The 19,584-nt window shown below is 37.8% G+C and overlaps 2 protein-coding genes, 1 long non-coding RNA gene and 1 pseudogene across 6 annotated transcripts; 3 read left to right on the forward strand and 1 right to left on the reverse strand.

Annotated features, from left to right (window-relative positions):
• Positions 1–271: 271 nt before the first annotated feature.
• On the forward strand, positions 272–11,883 carry LOC111796715 (uncharacterized). The gene is made up of 9 exons (XM_023679456.2): positions 272–919; positions 1,282–1,441; positions 1,549–1,610; positions 2,951–3,045; positions 3,657–3,770; positions 8,872–8,937; positions 9,351–9,448; positions 9,566–9,984; positions 10,445–11,883. Exons 1-9 carry the CDS (start codon positions 508–510, stop codon positions 11,635–11,637), a joined length of 2,619 nt encoding a protein of 872 aa, XP_023535224.2. The 5' UTR covers positions 272–507; the 3' UTR covers positions 11,638–11,883.
• LOC147792130 (uncharacterized) lies at positions 5,453–8,690 on the forward strand (annotated as a pseudogene).
• A 225-nt stretch (positions 11,884–12,108) lies between the features above and the next one.
• LOC111796716 (uncharacterized) lies at positions 12,109–16,874 on the reverse strand. The gene is made up of 13 exons (XM_023679457.2): positions 16,633–16,874; positions 16,202–16,370; positions 15,890–15,970; positions 15,062–15,144; positions 14,868–14,980; positions 14,660–14,770; positions 14,436–14,545; positions 13,643–13,955; positions 13,468–13,545; positions 13,339–13,389; positions 13,119–13,208; positions 12,904–12,981; positions 12,109–12,437 (listed from the first exon to the last, which is right to left on the reverse strand). The coding sequence occupies exons 1-13, from the start codon at positions 16,640–16,642 to the stop codon at positions 12,396–12,398; spliced, it is 1,329 nt and encodes a 442-aa protein (XP_023535225.2). The 5' UTR covers positions 16,643–16,874; the 3' UTR covers positions 12,109–12,395.
• A 436-nt stretch (positions 16,875–17,310) lies between these two features.
• Positions 17,311–19,013, forward strand: LOC147792131 (uncharacterized). 4 transcript variants are annotated; one of them, XR_015421400.1, is made up of 4 exons: positions 17,311–17,595; positions 17,928–18,175; positions 18,253–18,427; positions 18,652–19,013. It is a non-coding gene; the product is annotated as an uncharacterized LOC147792131 (long non-coding RNA). The 4 variants fall into 4 exon arrangements; XR_015421399.1 differs by having other exon boundaries at positions 17,312–17,595; positions 18,059–18,175; positions 18,652–19,010; XR_015421401.1 differs by lacking the exon at positions 18,253–18,427 and having other exon boundaries at positions 17,312–17,595; positions 18,652–19,005.
• The last annotated feature ends 571 nt before the right edge of the window (positions 19,014–19,584 follow it).

The following is a 19,584-nucleotide window of genomic DNA, read 5'->3' on the forward strand; positions in this document are numbered from 1 at the left end:
CAACGTTAGAAATCACAAATCTTTATAATGGTACGATATTATCCACTTTCAACGTAAACTCTCGTGACTTTTCTTTTAGTTTTTTCAAAATGCTTCGTACCAATGAAAATAATATTAAGTAGGATATTTATGTTTTTTTTTTTTTTTTTTTTGTAGGGTTAAAAAAAATTCTAGGATTTTAGGAATGATTATTGAAAATGAAATTTAGGTGTAAAGCAGGGATTTTTCCCAAAATTTTCTTTATGTTATTTAGTAGTTAGAATTATTGTTAAAAATGGCTTATAATTCTAAAAACTACTCGCAAAGATTCAGGTGCCGCTCGTCGGAGTACAAAGTGAATTCCCAACTGGAGTCCCGTTTGATACTCACCCGCCACCAATTGCAAAGCCGAAGAAAGGTATAAATAACGAGCCAAGGCCAACCGAACCGATTCCTCTTCCTCCTCTCGCCCCGGCGCGCACGCACTTCTTCCTATCCCGATCACCAACACAGTCATCTGAATTCAGAATGTCGAATCGTTACAACCACGATGGAAACAACAAGGGCCTAAGGAAAGAGCAGAAGAAGTACATTCCCAAGAACCAGATTCAATCCACAAATGAACGCCCCAACCCTAAACCTAACCTTTCCACTTCCCTCAGACAATCGCTACCTAAACCATCCGATTCTGCTGCTGTAAGCAGTTCTGCTACGCCATCAATGAGTAGGATTCAGATGGGAGCGAATGGAGATTGGGTGTCTAGCAGAGCTACTGGTGGTAGTTTCGTGAATTACTTGCCACAGGACGAGGCCGTTGCCACTGGTCTTCGCGCCGAGGAAGGGGCATTGGATCCGATGGAATCTCAAAGAGTCGTAGATCTTTTGAACAGAGAGTTGTCTCGGCTGCTCAAGTTGAGTGCTAAAGAGTTTTGGACGGAAGGTATTTGGAATACGTTTATGAGAACGTGCTTCTGAAATTGGTCGCCTTTCTGATTCACTAACAATTAACAGAATTTGTGAGCATGTTTATTGTGATTTTGCTATTGATTAATATCGTTGGTTTTTGTGAATCATTTTATGGATAGAGACACGAATTACTTATACTGAGTATACTTCGATGGTATTAAGGAAGTAATGGTGAAGAATTGTCTCCTTATATCCGTCCTTAAAAGTGGTGCCTATCTCTTGTAGGATACCTCAACTCTTGTTATCTGATTTTGATGTATTGGTGAAGATAGTGATACAAGGTAATCGTCCGCCTATCGACTGATTCTTCTGCTCCTTTTGGCGTCTTCCTTGCAGTGGCTAGGGACACTTCCTTGCATGAATTTCTCGATAGCTTCCTAAAATTCAGGAGTAGATGGTATGATTTTCCTCATCGTGGAGCAAATGGAATAGTTGCAGGGGTCATCGTTGGAGAATGTGAATTAAGCCGCCGTGTTTTCATGGTATTATATCGCATGTAAGTTCCACCACTAAGTACCAAGTTATATTTACATTGAACATTATTGCAGAGATGAATGACTAACAGCAGATTTTTTCCCCCCCTCTAAAACCTTCTTCCTGCAGGTCTTCCAATAGGGATCCTGGAGCACGAGCTGCTGATAGCCTCAGTTTAAAAGATCATGGAGGTAATTTCACTCTTTGTGTATATTTTAACATGGCCTTGTACCGCTTTGTAGTCCAAGAAATCAATTTATTCTTTTAGCTTGACAATAAACACTATCTATATAATTGTTTATCATATCACTATGTTATTCAGTTATTGTTACTATTTTAAATCCTGCCTCAACAACAAATCCAATCTGATGAAAGCAAGAAGAGTCCAGCTGATTGTATTACATATTAAAAATAAGATAAGTTGTTGGAGAAGAAAAAATACAAATGAAGGGAATAAGGGTTCTATGAGAAGGATTCTGAAAATTAGTGCTCAAGAGCAGATTTTTTTTTTTTTTTTTCCCACTTAATCCTACCTTGCTTATGATATAAGTACACATACCGTGATACAGGTGATAGGACATTTTTTTCCTGTCAGTTCTTCCAATAACCACGAGTATGTTTAATGCTCGACGAAGAATCTAACTCTTCTTTAAAAGCATGGATAGCCACTAGGTGCATCTTAGTTGTGTTGCTCAGTGTCCAGTAAGTCAACCTCATTTTAGGCATGCATCTTGTAACCTTGTGCTCACGAGTCCCCAATGAAGGAGGTTTCTTCATTTAAACCCTACTATCTTCTGAGATCCGTTTACATAAATGTCTTTCACTGGGACCCGAATGTTGTCCATGGTTTTCCTTTTCAGACATCTCGAGTACTTTATGATTATTATTTATTTTATTAGTACTCTTCTGTAAGCCTTCTTGTTTAGCTGTTTTTACTCTCATTTTGTTGATAAGGAAATATGTATCTTGAATCTTCTCTTTTTTATTTTCTTTTATTTGTTCTGTGAGCAACTTCAATGATGATAAATTTTATAGCTTTCAAGATTAATACGCTTCTTTTTAGGCATGTTTAAATTATTATTATTATCTTTTATCATTGTGCATCTCACCTTATTTGACCTGTGATGTCACCTGGCGTCCAAGCTTGAAGGCCTTTTAGGGCCTTGAGGAGAATTCTGGGTCCTGTTACGGACTTTGAAACTGCTGATATTTTTTTTGGCTATGATCAGCAGCTCAAACTTTTAGTTTACGTAATAGTTAGAGATGAGCTAGATGAAGTATGATGCACCTGTCATAGAACTGGTTCTTCTAGTATGGTATGCAACCAGCTTACTGTTGGTGCATGTTTATACAAATACTAACAGTTTGTTGGAAGATCATGTGGACATTTTGAAATACTTTTGGTCTGATCAAGAGGATATATTATTGTAAAGAACGTCAAATGTGTTTTAGGATCATCTGAAGAGTGAAATCTGAGCTTATATCAATTTGGTGATAGTGGTGCGCTGTTGTTCACTAATTTTGTATGTAGTCCTTCTGCAGGGAAAGAAGTTGCTTGACCTTCCAAAGTTACTTGATATATGTGCTATATATTTTCACGAGAATGAAGATCTAACTAGAACACTGGTAATCATCTTGCTTAGTAGCTCCTATTGGTTCTCATCCTGTAATGATCATATGATGTTTCCAAAGTTTTGTACTCTACTGCTTCAGATGTTCAAACTTTTGGATAATTAGAGGTCAAACTAGTTCAAAGTCATTCAAATCTATATGGATGCAAGTGTGGAATTTTTTAGAACTGGCAGTGATTTTGGAAGTTTATTAGATTATTATAGCAATTATCTCTTCAGGATAATGACAATTACGACAAGAAAATAGAAGAGTCATTGTTTATGAAACCATATATTTAATTATTATTTACTTCACTGATGCTTTAGCTACAGATTATTTAGGTAAGGGAAAAAAATAAAAAAAGAATAAAGCGAAGAGAAATTTTTTAGCTGATTTTAATGCAATGTTATATGCTAGGCATATATGTAAGCTGAAATTTTAGGAATAGCCTTGGGATTTTCCAGGACGAAAATGTTTTTAACCCCAGCATAATATTCTCGGAAGTTGGAAAAAAAAAAGAAAAAAAAAAAGAGTGAGACTGAAAGTTTTTAGCTATTTTTAATAAAATACTGTGTTAATCTTCTATTTAAAGTTGACATTTGAAATTACCATTTCACATTTTTCAGGTCGAGAATGCAATAAAATCCCAGCCTAGTATTCATGAAACTCTACCATCGGTTGTATCTCACTTCCTCAGCATTGTCTCTATGATGCATCAAAGATGCAACTCATCTCTTGAGGTATTTTTTATTTATTTATTATTAATATGTTGTTTTGATAGTTGATATTCCAGAAAATGCTCTGTGATGCTCTGTTGGTGCTAAAAGTTAATTGGCCATTTGTTCTTTCTTTTCTGGTAAGAAATACTAGATTTCTGTGATGATAAGAAAAGCACAAAAATTGGATGGGAAGATAGGGTATGCCCTCCTCTCAAGCCGAGGAGCTTACCAAATATTCTGTTGTTAGATATAACTACAGAGTAATAATACTTACATGACCAATTACCGAGACAATGCCAAAAGCAGCCAAAAGGAGAGAGATGTCATGAAACTATTGAAGGGCTTTTCTTCGTTTTTAGATCCGATTGTTTTGGCTAAAAGAAACCTCCTTTGATAATAAACAATTTCACAAAAGCAAAAAGAAAACAATTTCGGAGGTGATGCGAAATTACAAAAGAGGGGGAGTAAAGCCAAGCTCGGAGACCAAGCGAAATTACAAAAAGTTGTTCCAATTGGTTATTCTCCATGATTGAGGTTCCTTTGATGTAGTAATGATTATTATACAACTTTTATAAATAGTCATAAACATTAATCAAGATGGTACTAAAAAATTTTCAATTTAGTCTTTGAGTACTTTGACTCATAGGTATTAAGGTTCCCTCTATTTGAGCCTTACAATTACTCAAAATAGGTCGAACGAAGAATTCTACATCTTCCCCCACACAAACATCGTCTACCTTCATTTATGAGAGACCCATAACTCGATCACAAACTTGGGGCCATAACAATTTGTATTAGAGCTAGCAGTTATGGGTGAACCTTTCTTCCCCCACACAAACACCGTCTACCTTCACTTATGAGAGACCCATAACTCGATCACAGACTTGGGCCCGTAACAGTTTGGTATTAGAGCCAGTAGTTACGGGTGAATCTGTGCAAGAACAGCTTACCAAACTCTTCAATTTACTCTCATCCGAACAGTAGGCTAATCAAGCATGTAATGAGAAGGTTGAACAACTTCATACTAAATTGGATGCCATGTTCCTTGACTTGGAATCCACAAAGAAGGGCTGACTTCTTCAAGCGCTGAAAGTCAAGCAAAAACAAGGAGATAAAGGGAATTTATGGGGCAACCATTTCTGAAAATTCTGGAAGAAACTTTATTGTACCCAAATTCATGAAACTTGACTTCCCTCGCTTCAATGGGTTGGATTAGCCATTGTCAACACTTTTTCCGACATAAATCGACATCCGAGGAAGAAAAGGTGAGCTAAGACTTTTATCGCTTAGAGGGAATTGCTAACCTATGGTATTTATAGATGGTACATAATATTTCGGATCCCACCTGGACGAAGTTTGTCCACCAATGCAACTTGTGGTTTGGACCTCCCATCCGAAGTAATAAATTGGGGGAGCTTGCTAAGCTAAAACAAACGGGTTTAGTGGAAGAGTACTAAAACTAATTCGAAGGGTTGGTTTCAAGAGCTGGAATTTTAACTAAAAATCAAAAGATTCATTGTATCTTAGCGGATTGCAAGAGTATATCAATTGAGGTGGAGCTCCACCAGCCACATGACGTGGTATCTGCAATGTGTATGTCTCGCTTGTACGAAAGGAAAATATATCCCAGGGCCACCACCACCAATTGAGATAACAAACGCAATTCACCAATTTAGATATGCGCACCAACCGTTCGATAAAACCGACTCACTAGAGAAGAAATGGAAGAAAGAAGAAAGAAGGGGATGTGCTTCAATTGTGATGAGACATTTGTGCGAGGTCATCAATGTAAGAAACTGTTTTGGATTGACTTGGAAGAAGAGAACGAACCAACCGAGGAAATGGAGCAAGAACTGTCACCAAAAATATCTCTCAATGCTATTACACGACTGAATGGGTGTTGGAACGGAGGTCAGGTACTCATTCTCGTTGATTTTGGAAGCACTCGTAGTTTTATATCTGTTTTCAAGGTGGCAGAACTAAAGGCTGAAGTGAATGGGAAGGACGGGTTACGTGTCAATTTAGCCAATGGTGAGCAAGTCAGTAGTCCCAAAATCTGCAAAGGGACGCTAATTGAATTAGAGTTGAACACCTTCACAGTGGACTTATTTGTGCTACCATTGACGGACTTCAACATTGTCCTCGGTGTTAACTGGTTGCGAGTCCTATTTTATGGGACTTTGAATATCATGTGTATGTTTTTTTCATACACGGAAGACAAGTGGAGCTCAAAGGAATACATTTCAAACATGGCAGAAGTCGCCTGAACTCAATTCCTTGCATCCAACCACTATCTAGGACATGCAACTTTAGAAATTGCTAGCGGAAAATGTTTCTCTCTTGGATCAAACCAACGGGGCTGCCTCCAAGCCGATCTTGTGATCACCGAATTCCTTTGGAGCCCACCCGTGGTGGTGCGCCCCTACAGATATCCCCACGGACAAAAGGATGAGATAGAATGCCAATGTGTAGCCATGCTACAACAATGGATAATCCGTCCCAACCAATCTCCTTTTTCTTCTCCGGCAAGTCTAGTTCTGAAGGCTGATAATTAATGGTGCTTATGTGTGGATTATAGGGAACTCAATGCAAAGACCATCAAAGACGAATTTCCAATACCACCGACCATTAGAGACAACCTTCAAGAAGCTCAGAACAGAATGAAGGATCAATATGATCAATCACACCTACCATTAGAGTTCAATATTGGAGACAACGTCCTGCTACATCTTCAACCATGTCGCCAGTCTTTGTTAGCTTCATGGAAAAATCAAAAGCTTGCCGCAATTTTTTTTGGGCTTTTTGAGGTGTTAGAACAAATTGGTTCTATGGCCTAAGTTAAGCTTACCAACCGAATCAAATTACACCTGGTTTTCCACATTTTCGCACTCAAACCATACCATGAAGGCAGTGTCAATCATCATCCAGAACTTCCTCCAATTCCAGCCCCTGACCCTCCTCAGCCACTTGCTATTCTGGACCATCGATTTAAAGTTGGTCAATTAGAAACTTTGATATACTGAAGCCACTCTTCACCTGCGGATGCCTCTTGGGAAAATGTTCAAGATATGACCAAACAATTACCACAATTCAAGCTTGAGGATAAGCTTTCTTTGGGGTTGGGAATTATTGATACAATGTCACTACAAGTGTACACACTTCACACTCATGGCAAAAAGAAGCAATCACGTATGGAACCCATTGGTTGAGTTTTTCTTTATGCAGTTTTTTTTCTTCAGTTTCTGTATTGTTAGGAGTCCTCCAGTTTCATTTCTATTTTTAATTATTTCTCTTGTTTTAAGAGGATGATGAGTTGACTCCACTAATATAGCAATGGTTGTAAGGACTCCATTTTCATTTCTATTTTTAGCTATTTCCTTTGTTTTAGGAGGATGATCCTCCATGAGTCTTGGTTCCTGTAGCAATTGTTATTATACAACTTATATAAATAGTCATAAACATCAACGAAGATGGTACCTAAAAAATTTTCTATTTAGTCTTGAATACTTTGACTAAGAGGTACTAAGGTTCCCTCTATTTGAGCCTTACAATTATTTAAAATAGGTTGAAAAAAGAATTCTACTTCTTTCTCCCACACAAAAACTGTCTACCTCCACTACTCGATCGCAGGCTTGGGCCCGTAACAAAGGGCTTTCCTTAGTTATTGAATACACTATGGTTTCTCTCTTGCCAAAAAGACCAAAAGAGAGCTCTTATAAATTGAAGACAGGCTTTTTTTTTCTTTCTTGAATGGGTGGTCCTCCATGGTTGAGGAGCTTTAATTTATATGATACGAAAAGGAAGATTTTGAGAGTTCTTTCTTTGAACCGGAAGTTAATATGAAGGCATTCATACCTCTGAATAGGATAGGTAGTTGAGCTTTTGGTGACTAAAAAGTGCAAATGTAAAGTGAAGATGGTTAATTTGGATGTTTCCCAATGAGCATGTGCTTAGACAAATATGAAACAAGGACAAAATAAGGAAACATGAAAGGGGATAATGTAACGACCCAGATCCACCGCTAGCAGATATTGTCCTCTTTGGGCTTTCCCTTTCGGGCTTTCCCTTTCGGGCTTCCCTTCAAGACTTTAAAACGCGTCTGCTAGGGGAAGGTTTCCACACTCTTATAAATGGTGGTTTGTTCTCCTCCCCAACCAATGTGGGACATCACAATCCACCCCCCTTCGGGTCCCAGCGTCCTCGCTGGCACTCTTTCCTTCCTCCAATCGATGTGGGACCGCCCCCAAATCCACTCCCCTTTGGGGCCCAATGTTCTTACTGGCACACCGTCTCGTGTCTACCCCCCTTCGGGGAACAGCGAGAAGGCTGACACATCGTCCGGTGTCTGGTTCTGATACCATTTGTAATGACCCAGATCCACCGCTAGCAGATATTGTCCTTTTTGGGCTTTCTCTTTCGGGCTTCCCCTCAAGGCTTTAAAACGCGTTTGCTAGGGGAAGGTTTCCACACCCTTATAAATGGTGGCTTGTTCTCCTCCCCAATCAATGTGGGACATCACATATAATTAATTCTTTAGATGCCAAAACACTTATCTCCTAGGCCCATCAGTCTGCAAAATGGAGTTATTTGCTGATCACGAGCAACCAGAAATTCAACTTCTCAACCTTGGGTTAAAACTCTTGACCTCAAGGAATACCAAAAAAAAAAAAAAAAAAAAAAAAAAAAAAAAAAAGATACAACATAACACAGACAAGCACATGTTCGGAGGTTAAATACTTGTTGAGTGAATTTGCTATTTTTCATTTGTGAGGCACCTGTGGTATGATATGGCTGATACTGCCAAAACATTACACAAGAAAGCACATGTTTCATTTTTCAGTCTCTTTCTCCACCGTTCTGTTGTATGTACGTCAATGTGTATGTCTATGCCAACAAACGGTGCTGTTTTCTTTTTTTTTTTTTTTTTTTTTTTTTTTTTTTTTTGTTAAAAAATAAAGTCAGCACCCACCCCATTATGGAATTCAATTGCTGTAGATTTCTGGTTTTTTTTTCTCCCGACAGTCAGAACATCATTTTATGGATTATCATTTGCAAGTTGTGATGTACAGACCTAGAATTGAACATTATTCATTGAGTAAATTTCTCCATTTCTTTTATGCAGACTCTCTTCTCCTCCGGTAGCAATGGAGAAAGTGGGTACAGTAAGCTTCAAGCTGACTTCTTGGAGGTAGGTGAACTAGAACCGAGGGGAAATTGTTAATATTGGATTGATGCTCTCCTCTGTGTGTAAATTTATTGCGTCAAGTGAGGCTAGATCTAATAGTAGTTTGTTGTGGTGCGCTCTTTCATTTGATTAAGGAATTTTATTTAAAAATACCCATAATAAGTGATTGAATTTCTCATGTCATTTTAAACAATATAGCTGCCGTCATAATTCCAATGTGGGTTTCTTCATGGAACTTGTTGCAGCTGAATTTTTCGGGTCACAGTTCGTTAATCAATTAAGCTAAAAATAATAATTTCTAATCCAGAAGTCGAATCTTTAATTTATTTTTCTTCCCAATTTTTTTGATGCAAGGGCAGATATACCTCTATGTCACTACGTATTGTAGCAATTACTAAACTTGATTTTCTGGATAGGTGATTGATTTTATCAATGATGCAATTGTCACTCTGGACTCTTTTGTTGCTGCATACAGACTGGCAGCTATATTCTTCTCCTCTGCTGTTGAAATAAGGTATTTTATATTGGATACAAGATTCTGGTTCTGGATTTCCACCGGTGATGTTTGTAATTGACTTTGAATATGTACTCACTCCCCCTCCTCCCAATTAATGTTAATCCTGTTCTGCAGCTGTGGGAATGAGGATTTGCTTGGAACTCTTGCAAGATTGCATGATTTACTACTTCCATCCTTACAGCAGGGATTCCAAATTGTCTTTGTGCCCCGAGGAGATGATATGATGTCTAGTGTGGTAACAAGTTTGAAAATGCTAGCATTAAGAGTTGTAAGTCTGGGTTGGAAACTGCTGGAAATCTGCTATCTAGGTGACGAAGTGTTTGGAAATGACCTTGCTGTTCCAGTCTCTATGAAGATGTTCCCAGCAAATGTAGAAGATCCTGTCATAAGAGCGGATATCTTTATTCAAACTTTGAGAGAGATCAATGGGATCTCGCAACAGGCTCCGGATAAACAACTTGGTCAAACATTTCTTCAGCGTATGGAAAAGAACCACTCCATAATGAACAGAATCAACAGTTTACGAAACAATGGTAAGTTTTCTGGATCGAGGTTTTATTTCCACTACATATAGGAAAATTAAGTTGATCAAACATTCATTAGTGGTACAACATACAAGAAAGTAAGAACTTAACCCTATTGGCAATTTATATTACTAATAATTCATTCTTGGAATAAACGATCTAGTACCATAGAACATAATGGTATGTGTTGGATTTAGTTCCAGTTGTCCGGTGAGATAAGGAAGGTTCGATTTTTCCATCATGTCAGTTGCACAATCTCAATGGATGAATATCTTGAAAATATTTGGAAATATAATATTTTTAAATTTTCTGCTCAACACCTACAGAAGGAATGTCACCCACAAAATGAAAATCAAGTAGATAGACATATTTCTGAAATGCATTTTAGTATCGACTAGTCTCCTATTTTCTTTTCTTGCTAGAAATAGCATTATGACGTGAATTCTGTTGCATATTTCTATTCTTACAGGTTGGATATTTGTCGATGATGAGCAATTTGATTATATATCAACAATAGTTTATACCCCCACGCCTAATATTAAGGATTCATCTCTTTCCAAGGCACCTGTGATGAGCCACATATCAGAAGTAGATGAGGATTCTGCAATGTTGGAGTCGAAAATCTGTCAAATAAAGGATCTTTTCCCTGAGTATGGCAGTGGGTTTCTAGCTGCATGTCTGGTAGCTTATAATCAGAACCCTGAAGAGGTGATTCAACGAATCCTTGAGGGGACTCTTCATGCTGATCTTCAGTCCTTGGACACTTCCTTAGAAACAATGCCAGTCCCCAATTCTAGTGCGGCTGCTATTAATAGGAATGACAAAGGAAAAGGAAAACTATTTGAGTCTTCAACAGTTGCCTACACCGACCAAGTCTCTCAGAGTAAAGATTTAATGGTTGAAGGCCCTTCAGTTTCATCTACTTTTGGTGGCAGATATGTTCGAAAGTCTAAAGATGACATGCCGTACTCAGAGACCCTTGACAGTAGAAATGAAGCAGATTCAGTGAGGACTGCGGCTTTGGTTTCCCAATATGAATATGAAGATGAGTATGATGACTCCTTTGATGATCTTGGTATTAGCATAGCAGAGACAGCTACAGAAGATAATGAAGACTTGGTGGGTCAAAAGTTGAGTTCAGATTTGGGTAACTCTTCGAACTCAAAAAATGCAAGTTCAGCACAAAATGCTTCCAACTCAAAGTGGGGATCTAAAAGAAAACCTCAATACTACGTCAAGGATGGTAAAAATTATAGTTACAAAGTTGCAGGGTCGATTGCAGTTTCCAATTCTGACGAGGCATCTTTAGTCACTCAAGCTCAGAAAGAACTAATTCATGGACTTGGACGCGGAGGCAACTTGCCCCTCGGGGCAGTAAAAAAACTGACAGAGTCGGAGCAGGATAGTCAGCCTGATGTTTCTGCAGCAGATCCGAGAGAGAACGTACGGAAGTCCTGGGGCAGAGGTAGTAGGAGGGATCTGGGAAGTGGATCAGCTGCAGGCGTGCCTGAAGGACAAGCTAAACAACCAAATGTGGCTGAAGTTTCAGAAAGGGGGGGAAGAGGCGGCAACAGAGGCCGAGGAAGGGGGGGAGCATCTGGTAACCATCACAGGAAGGACAGAGCCATGAAAAAACATTTTGCTGGATTATCTGGTTTCTAAGTTAATCTGTCCAATCGACAGTGTTTTTCCCCCCATAGAAACATCCCTTGCCCCCCAAAGCAGTACCAAATACAGATTGAATATGGATCCATTTGTTTTATCAAAGACGTCACCCTGATCGATTGCATACGAGCATATGACCCTATTAGTCGAGTTGAACTTCTGCAGCACAGTGTTTCTCTAAGATGTAGCTGACTGGCAAACTTTTATAGTAATTTGAAAATTATAATCATCTTGATTTGCAAAGATGGTGACCTTGTTCTAGCAGCGCATTAAAGGTAAACATGGAAAGAGAAGTTCAAGATAGGAGATTGAGGGCATTCTAGCCTCCACAGGAAGTTGATGATCACATGCACTAGTATGTACTTCTATAGGGTCATACTTTCTGATCCGTGTTAGAATATTTAGCTGTACTCAAAAGGTTTTGGTGGGCAACACTTGAATGCTATGTGGAAGAATAAATATGAGACATTACGAAGGTGAAAACTGGTATTGACTTAAAATACTTTTTATTACAAATGCCCCGGTTCTAAGAGTTATAGATGGATCCCTTTTTCATGACAATAACCTCTCTTCTAAAACAACGCGGGCCCAAATTTTATGAAATAATCCGAAATTATTCGAAATTATCAGCCCCAATTATGAACTGCGAGTAATTTATGTTTCCTACTATTTACAATACGTCCAACAGAAACATGGAGGCTCGCACCAGCCTCCAACAGCACCTTCTAAGTCGCAATAAATAAATACTATAATTCTCAGTCGCCCACGTTTAAAGCATAGTGTCCAATGTTTCTACCCTGCAACACGAAAGCAAAAGGATTATCCAAGCAGAAAAACAGATAAAGATATAATTCTATTGAAGATAAAGAGTTGAACCATGTTCAAACCAATTTACTTAGTTTTAGGCATAAAGCACGTCTCCCAAGAGGACAATCTAACATAAGATATTATCTTAAGATTAGATAATGTCTCCCAAGAGGACAACTTACATAAGATATTATATTAAGATTAGATAAAGAAAAGTCGCGCCTACTTAGTGCCCGTAAATGCAATACGGAAACTAGTTGAGTTTTCAGATAAATCATTTTGAGATTATGAAATATTTATCTCTAAACTTCACAGCTACTAAACCACACGCATGGTTTTTATAAGAAAACTTCATCAGCAAATCTAGCATAATCATATATTTCTCCGATCAGAGGGACTGCTAAACAATTCTTTTTGTTTAAATCCTTCTTATTCTAGTAATGTGCAGAAAACTACCTCAGCTAACATTCGCTGCTTGTTCAATAGCTGAGTCCTTGCCTTATTGGCAATTGAATTTGGTGACTTGAACATCCTCTAATTAAAAAAACAAAAAACAAAAAAGAAAACACGTTAATAAGATTGCCATACGCAAGGAATAGAAATTACATTATTCAATAGAAGACGTTCAACCCAATGAATAAAATAATTAATAATCATGGTGTTCCACTAACCTTTTCCGTGGTCGATATTCGATGCTCACTGTCCAAGAGAAATTTTTTCTTCGGAGTGAACCCAAAGACATCATGAAGGAATACATTCTCCTATTACATAAAATAAGGAGGAGAATAATATTAGAAAGCTGGAAGTCACAGGAATGCTACCCGCCGATTAATAATCAATCGAACAATTAAAAAAAACGTGTATTGGCATACAAACGGCAGAGAAACAGACCTGCATGTGCTTAACAAACCCTCCTCCAAGAATGTGCTTTAAGAAGTTCAGCTGTGGAAGTTTATAAATTTAGTGTTACAAAATGAACATAAAAGTTATACAATTTTCAGACAACAAAAAGATGGGAACCTGAATCAGCTGAGTCCATGTTGAAGTCTGCAACAGATCTCCTCCAATCTTAATCGAAGTTTCAGGACAATAACCATCCTAACATAACAGAACGGATAATCAAATAAGCCTAAAAAGATAAAGATATGAAGATCGACACATGTAAAGAAGAATTAAAGATGTGATGTAGGTGTACCTCAAAAAACTCCAAGATATCTCGAAATGTATTCCGCTGGGAGTTGAGATCTCTCTTAGCAGAACCCTTACCACCGGCTTCCATCGAGAGGCCTTTCACTTGATTCAAAATTTTTCCCTTCAGTCCCTGTATATGTATAAACCAGTCCCGCTGTTTACTTCCCTCTAGGGCGGAGCCATCAGTTGATCCTCTAGCTTCAGCAGAAAACTTCTCCAATCTGCCTATCTCAAAAAGCAACGCCAGAGCTTCACCAGCAGCAATGCGTACAGAACGGTCATCCTTGTCCAGAAGACTTGATAAATATGATATTGATCTGAATGTTTGCAGTATAAAAATTTATTAATCGTCACATATGGTGCCAAAACTTTAAATTCTTCTTTGCAGAAGGAAATTCAAAACTACAAGCATAGTAGGGCTCTCCACACATTTTGACTTGGTTTTTTACTTTAGAACCTTTGTGGAAAGAAACTGTATTGCCCCATCAAAGGGGCAAAATCACATCATAATTCAGATAACATAAAACGTAGCACATTTTCATACAAGGCAAACATTTCTTTATATATTTAGTTACCAAATTTTCATGAACTGCGAACATTTCTTTGCACATTTATTTATCATTTTAACACAACCAACCCCAATGATGCTGTTTCATACCTAGACATGCAAATTATGATATCAACCCATCAACAATCACACTCAAACCAATATCAAAAGATTTAGGTTTCTTGCAAAAATAATAATAATAAATCAATCAATAGCAAAAGAGGAAGCTGCATAACAAAAGTTTACTAACTCTTGCCAATCTTTGGAATTAAGTTTCAACCCGTCCATAGTTGTAAGGACAAAGGACCATGCAGACACCATAGCTGTTATGATAGCTGCCGATTGCCTGGCTGCAACTACCTGTGAAATTTGAAGAGCAGGCAACAAATGAACAATAAACGTAAATTTGATAAAATTTCTCGTCCTAAACCCTAAACAAACAACAATAATAAAGGAAGAGACATTAGGGATTACATTTTGTCCTAGTTTGGGAATGACAACTTGCCACATGAGCTGCAACGACCGTTCGATTTCCTCCATGTCATTTCCTCCAACAAAAGTGATAACTGCCAAGCATTCGAGCAGCTGAAGAAAATTGATCATCCCAAATCAGTCGAATGAAAATCATCTAGTTATTTTATAATTAAATTAAATTTCAGATTAAATATATTATATCAAATACCGATATCTTTGAGGACTCCGATCCAGATCTAAGAGCTTGAGAAATTGAGGGAATTGATTCTGACAATATTTCCCGAGCTTTGTCACCCTCACCCACTGTTAAAGCTAATAATCCTACAGATTATATATGATCATAAAATTAATTAACATATGGATACACAGTAATTGAGAAGGCTAATGTTATCAAACACCTACCAATTGCACGAGAAGCCAAGGATATTTCCTTGCTGGAACCCTTTTTGATAGAATTCAGACATTGATGAAGCAGAGTAGCAAATCTGGCCAAAGGAAGAAGTGCAATCAATCAACATGCATGTGCTTTTTCCTTCTTCCTTTTTTCCCCAATAGGACCTAACAGATATCTAGGATGATTGCGTCAAAGTTGCATCATATAAAAAGGGGGGAATTAAGACTCTTACATTATGCTTGGCTAAAAATTTAATTTGATCAAACTAAAACAAAATGAAGAAATGGTAAAATTATAACCTAATGGCTAAACTATGGGTACTGAATTGCCATTATCACCATGTTGTCATGTTTATGACAACAAAATAAGTAGGCTCACAGTAATTTTTGTGGTAGCCACTCACATTGGCTGAGATTGAGAATTCTTACATCTAAGTTTGGGGATTGGTAAGAAATAATTTTTCAAGTATTTTGTTAGTTGGATTTTGAGATCCATCTGTTAGTTGGTTTCTCTGAAAAATATTCCAACACGAGTACAAAAGAGGAATACGATTTCTTCCCCAGACAAAATCTCTCAGATGAATGAAATATCTCTTTTCTTTCCCCCCCACTTTGGGCAGTTCTTTACGATTGCAACAGACTACATTCTGCAAAACTAACTACATTTAATCAAGAAAGTGAATGAAAGCAACCCTGCCATTTTTCACTCTTAGAAACAGTACCCGAGAAAAATCAAAGGAGAACGTGCCAAGCTATAAACAAAACAATGGAAGAATTGAAGCCCGCGCTTGAAATTATAAACATTTGCACGGAGAGAGTGCGTGAAGGAGTGCTTACTTCTTTTCCACAAATTGATGTTGCAAATTGTTGTTGAGATTTTCTATGATTGATGCCAGCGCTTTCTCTCTTGTGGAACCCCTACATTGCAGAAGTCAAACATAGTTTACTCCAAGTTTCAGAACTATGTAAGATTTATATATATATATAAAAAAAAAATAATAATAATAAAAAAAAAAAAAGAAACCAACAAGCTATAAACTACAATGGGGCAACGGCTGCGGCTACTAGTGACAAGACCAAATTGCATTAATTTTATTCTAGGAGTAAAAACATTTAGCAAGAAGAATCGTTCAAGCACTAGAAGAATACCTCTTCTCATATAAAGCATCAAGAGCTTGATCAAGTATAGTATCTTGGTCAAATTGAAAATCCTCAATCCCTACAACAGACATACGATCAGACCGCGTAGTCGATGAAGAACTCACACTAATATCATCATCACTATCCACCGCTGGAGAATTTTTTCGCTGAGTTTTACCTGTCAAGAAGAGACAACATCAATACCAAACCCTTGTAATTATCAATCTGCACAGTGAAACATTAAATCCAGACTATTTCAGAATTACAATCCAGAGAGAAAAACATAAACACTCCAGGAGGAAAAGTCAAATAATCTATCGATGAAAAAGGAACAAGAAAGTAGACAAAATGCCAGAGAAATTTCGTTCATAAATAAAACAGCAAATAGGCAGCCTCGATTATCGATAAAAACTACCAAAGAGAACGAAAAGAAAACTCACGTCTTCCCATTTGTACAGACCACGGTGGCTCCTCCCTTCAATAGACGTCAATTAGAACTAGAAGGCTGCTTAAAAATCTGAGAACGAAAAAGTTTCGGAGAAAAAAGATGAACAGAATCTAATGGTGCTGAAACGAGAATGGAGCAACACTTGGATGAATGGAAGAAAAAACTCGCCATCAAATTTGTCGAATGCAGGGAAAATGAAAAAAAAAGGAAAATTTCGGAGAAAAACAAATTAGGGCTTTTATAGGGAACAAAAGAAAACAACCCATGAGATGCAGGACCTTTAAAACTCTCAACGGTGCCAAAGCGGATCGTTCGCGCCGTGGTAAAAAACGTAACGAATATTCGCTGAACCTGTGGTTGCCTGGAGATGATGACGTGGATAGAATAATCACCGTCTGATGCAGGGAGCTGTTGGATACCGGACCCACGAAGGAAAGAAGTCGGCGCCGCTTGGAGATGGACACGTGGCAAATGGTTTGGAGCCAATTGAGAGGTAAGAAGAACACGTGCGTTTGGATCTTGGATCGCGTGGGCCGGCTTGCATCTCTCTCCCATATGCATTTTGGGCCTCGGCCCTCTCATCGCAGGCCCAAATTTATTAATCGGGCCTATTGCTACTGTTCGTTTCAGAATTGGGCCCAGAAGAGTTCGCCTCAGATATTTGGTTGCGGCAATCTGAGCGTTTCAGAATTACCCGGCTATCGGCGGGTGACTGCTGCAGCGACCCGCGCTCGCACGATTCCCTGTTCCGACAGGGGCCATAGCTTAAAACGAACCTCGAATCGCTTCGAGTTCTTGTCCCATGCTCCGATTGATCTCGGATCTGAAAAACCGCGATTCGACGGCTTCAGTTCGTGCCCCACTCGCCTCTTTGTTTCAACTTCTTCGCTCTCCAAGAGATTCTCTATATGCCATCGCACTTCGGGTATCTAAACCTATTGGCCATTGATTGACGGTATATAATTTCAGTTAAGCTATGCTTAGAACTATACATTTTTACTTCGTGTCATATTCATTCATGGATCTATATGTTCGTACATTATAATTATAACAGTTTACTGATTAAGTTAGATTAGATGATGATACATTACTCTCTGACTGCTAACATATGCCCTACCATTTGATTCATTCGCTATCCTCTTCTGGCTTTCATATTTTGTGATATTTTATATTAATCAGTTCGATTGGAAGCCACCCCATGTCTTTAATCATTGTGGATAGCAAATATAGAACTTTAGTTTTCAAAAGATAGCTAAATATAGGATGCGTGGTTGATGAAAAGCACAGATTCGTTAAAAGTAGAGCATAAAAGAGATCACCTGCAACAAAATTCCCAATAGAGGTTTTCATTTTCCATTTCCCCCAAACTCATGTCATTTTCAAATCAAAATCCAAACTGCCCCCTGAAATATTGACAGAAGCAATCCAAATTTGGTTCGAGACTGACATCCAAGAGGAAACCAAGAGAAAAAGAAAGGGTTATGTGTGTTATGAATCCATGATTGATCATTGAAGCATGGAGAGGAATGGGCAAGGTATGTTTGAATACACACATCCTCTTTATCCTCCTGCCCCTTGTGGTTGCTTATATTGTGTCATCTGCTTGTCATAGACCACTTGTTTTTATCAAAAATACCCAATTGATGCCAATTCACTGCCCCCCATGTGCTGCACACTTCCCGCTTGGATCGGCAAGAAATAAGAGACCGACCGATCTGCAGGGTGCAGGGTGCAGGGTGCAGGCGCAGGCCAGTCAAACCCTCGGAATTTGACTACTGCGAGTTCAGGTGGGGGCAGAACCGTAACCATAACCATAACCAGAACTACAGAACCGTTTTCTATTAATTTGCGTGATAAGCAAAACTTACTTTTACTGACAAACCCACTTGGTATTTTCAATCTTCCTCCTCCTCACCGACATCCACCTAACTCCCACCACTATTCCATTGGTTTTGCTTCCACTTAATTTCCTTATTTATGTTGTTTTTGTTTTCGCACATGGGAGTTGCAGAGAAATGGAGGCCGGAAGTGATTGATTGTGAAAGATTGAAGATTTCCTTGCAATACCGATGGGGCGTTAAAGGGCGCAAAGGTACAGCCATGGGCTTCCCGTTGGTTTTTGCAAATGCCTTTTGATTATCATCATCTTCAAGGCAAGAGCTTGGGTATTGCTTTAAAGGCATACCCAAGTTCTGTCACCTCTAATATATTGCTTCTGCCTTTTGATTACCATCATTTTCATGGATCAAAGGAGTTATTTTATTCGAACATATATCAATTTTCTAATTAGATTTTTTATTAGAAAGAAAAGAAATCTCGTTTTTGAGAGAAACAAAACATTTCTTATATAGAAACCTCTCTGTAGCATACACGTTTTGAAACTTCTAGACAATATCTGTTAGTCATGGGTAGCAATTTTAGACATTAAGATAAAGGTTTATGACAATGAAAACACATAAAATTAAAAGTTTTAAGTTAAAAATTAATGTTTAATTAAAAAAACATATTAAACATTTTTTTTAAAATTAAACATTGCAGGAGAGACAATTATATATTTAACTTATATGTATAATTTGAAACATAGTTTAAAATATTTAAATTTATTATATGGAAAAAGTTGATGAGAAGGGACAAAAAGCTATGGAAGAGATGGCAATTTTGAATTTGGGTGGGTAGCAAATGCCAAGTGGGTATCATTCAGGCCCGTGGACCAACTTTTGGACACGACTATTTGGGATTCTCTTAATTTATTACCACTAATTAATTATTTAATAAATATTCTAATTATACATAATATTGTTGTGATATTTGTATTAATTGATTATTCTATTTTCATTCTAAAATTAGTATTAAATATTATTCAGTGATATTCAATAAAGGAAAATTATTACCAAAACATCACCATTATTTCCTCTTTTTCATCTCAAATTAAATCCCACTTGTA

This window comes from Cucurbita pepo, chromosome 6 (genome assembly GCF_057944985.1).
Source record: "Cucurbita pepo subsp. pepo isolate OVF chromosome 6, ASM5794498v1, whole genome shotgun sequence".
In the NCBI taxonomy this organism is placed as follows: Eukaryota; Viridiplantae; Streptophyta; class Magnoliopsida; order Cucurbitales; family Cucurbitaceae; genus Cucurbita; species Cucurbita pepo.

What these genes read in the sequence shown, in the direction of transcription:
- LOC111796715 (XM_023679456.2), top strand. Translation starts at nt 508, where the DNA reads ATGTCGAATCGTTACAACCACGATGGAAACAACAAGGGCCTAAGGAAA. An exon ending in CAGTTTAAAAGATCATGGAG is followed by an intron (nt 1,611 to 2,950) that starts GTAATTTCACTC and finishes TTTTGTATGTAG; the next exon opens with TCCTTCTGCAGGGAAAGAAG. An exon ending in GATGCAACTCATCTCTTGAG is followed by an intron (nt 3,771 to 8,871) that starts GTATTTTTTATT and finishes TCTTTTATGCAG; the next exon opens with ACTCTCTTCTCCTCCGGTAG.
- LOC111796716 (XM_023679457.2), bottom strand. An exon ending in GGTTTGTTAAGCACATGCAG is followed by an intron (nt 13,209 to 13,338) that starts GTCTGTTTCTCT and finishes TTTATGTAATAG; the next exon opens with GAGAATGTATTCCTTCATGA. An exon ending in AGCAGCGAATGTTAGCTGAG is followed by an intron (nt 12,438 to 12,903) that starts GTAGTTTTCTGC and finishes TTCGTGTTGCAG; the next exon opens with GGTAGAAACATTGGACACTA.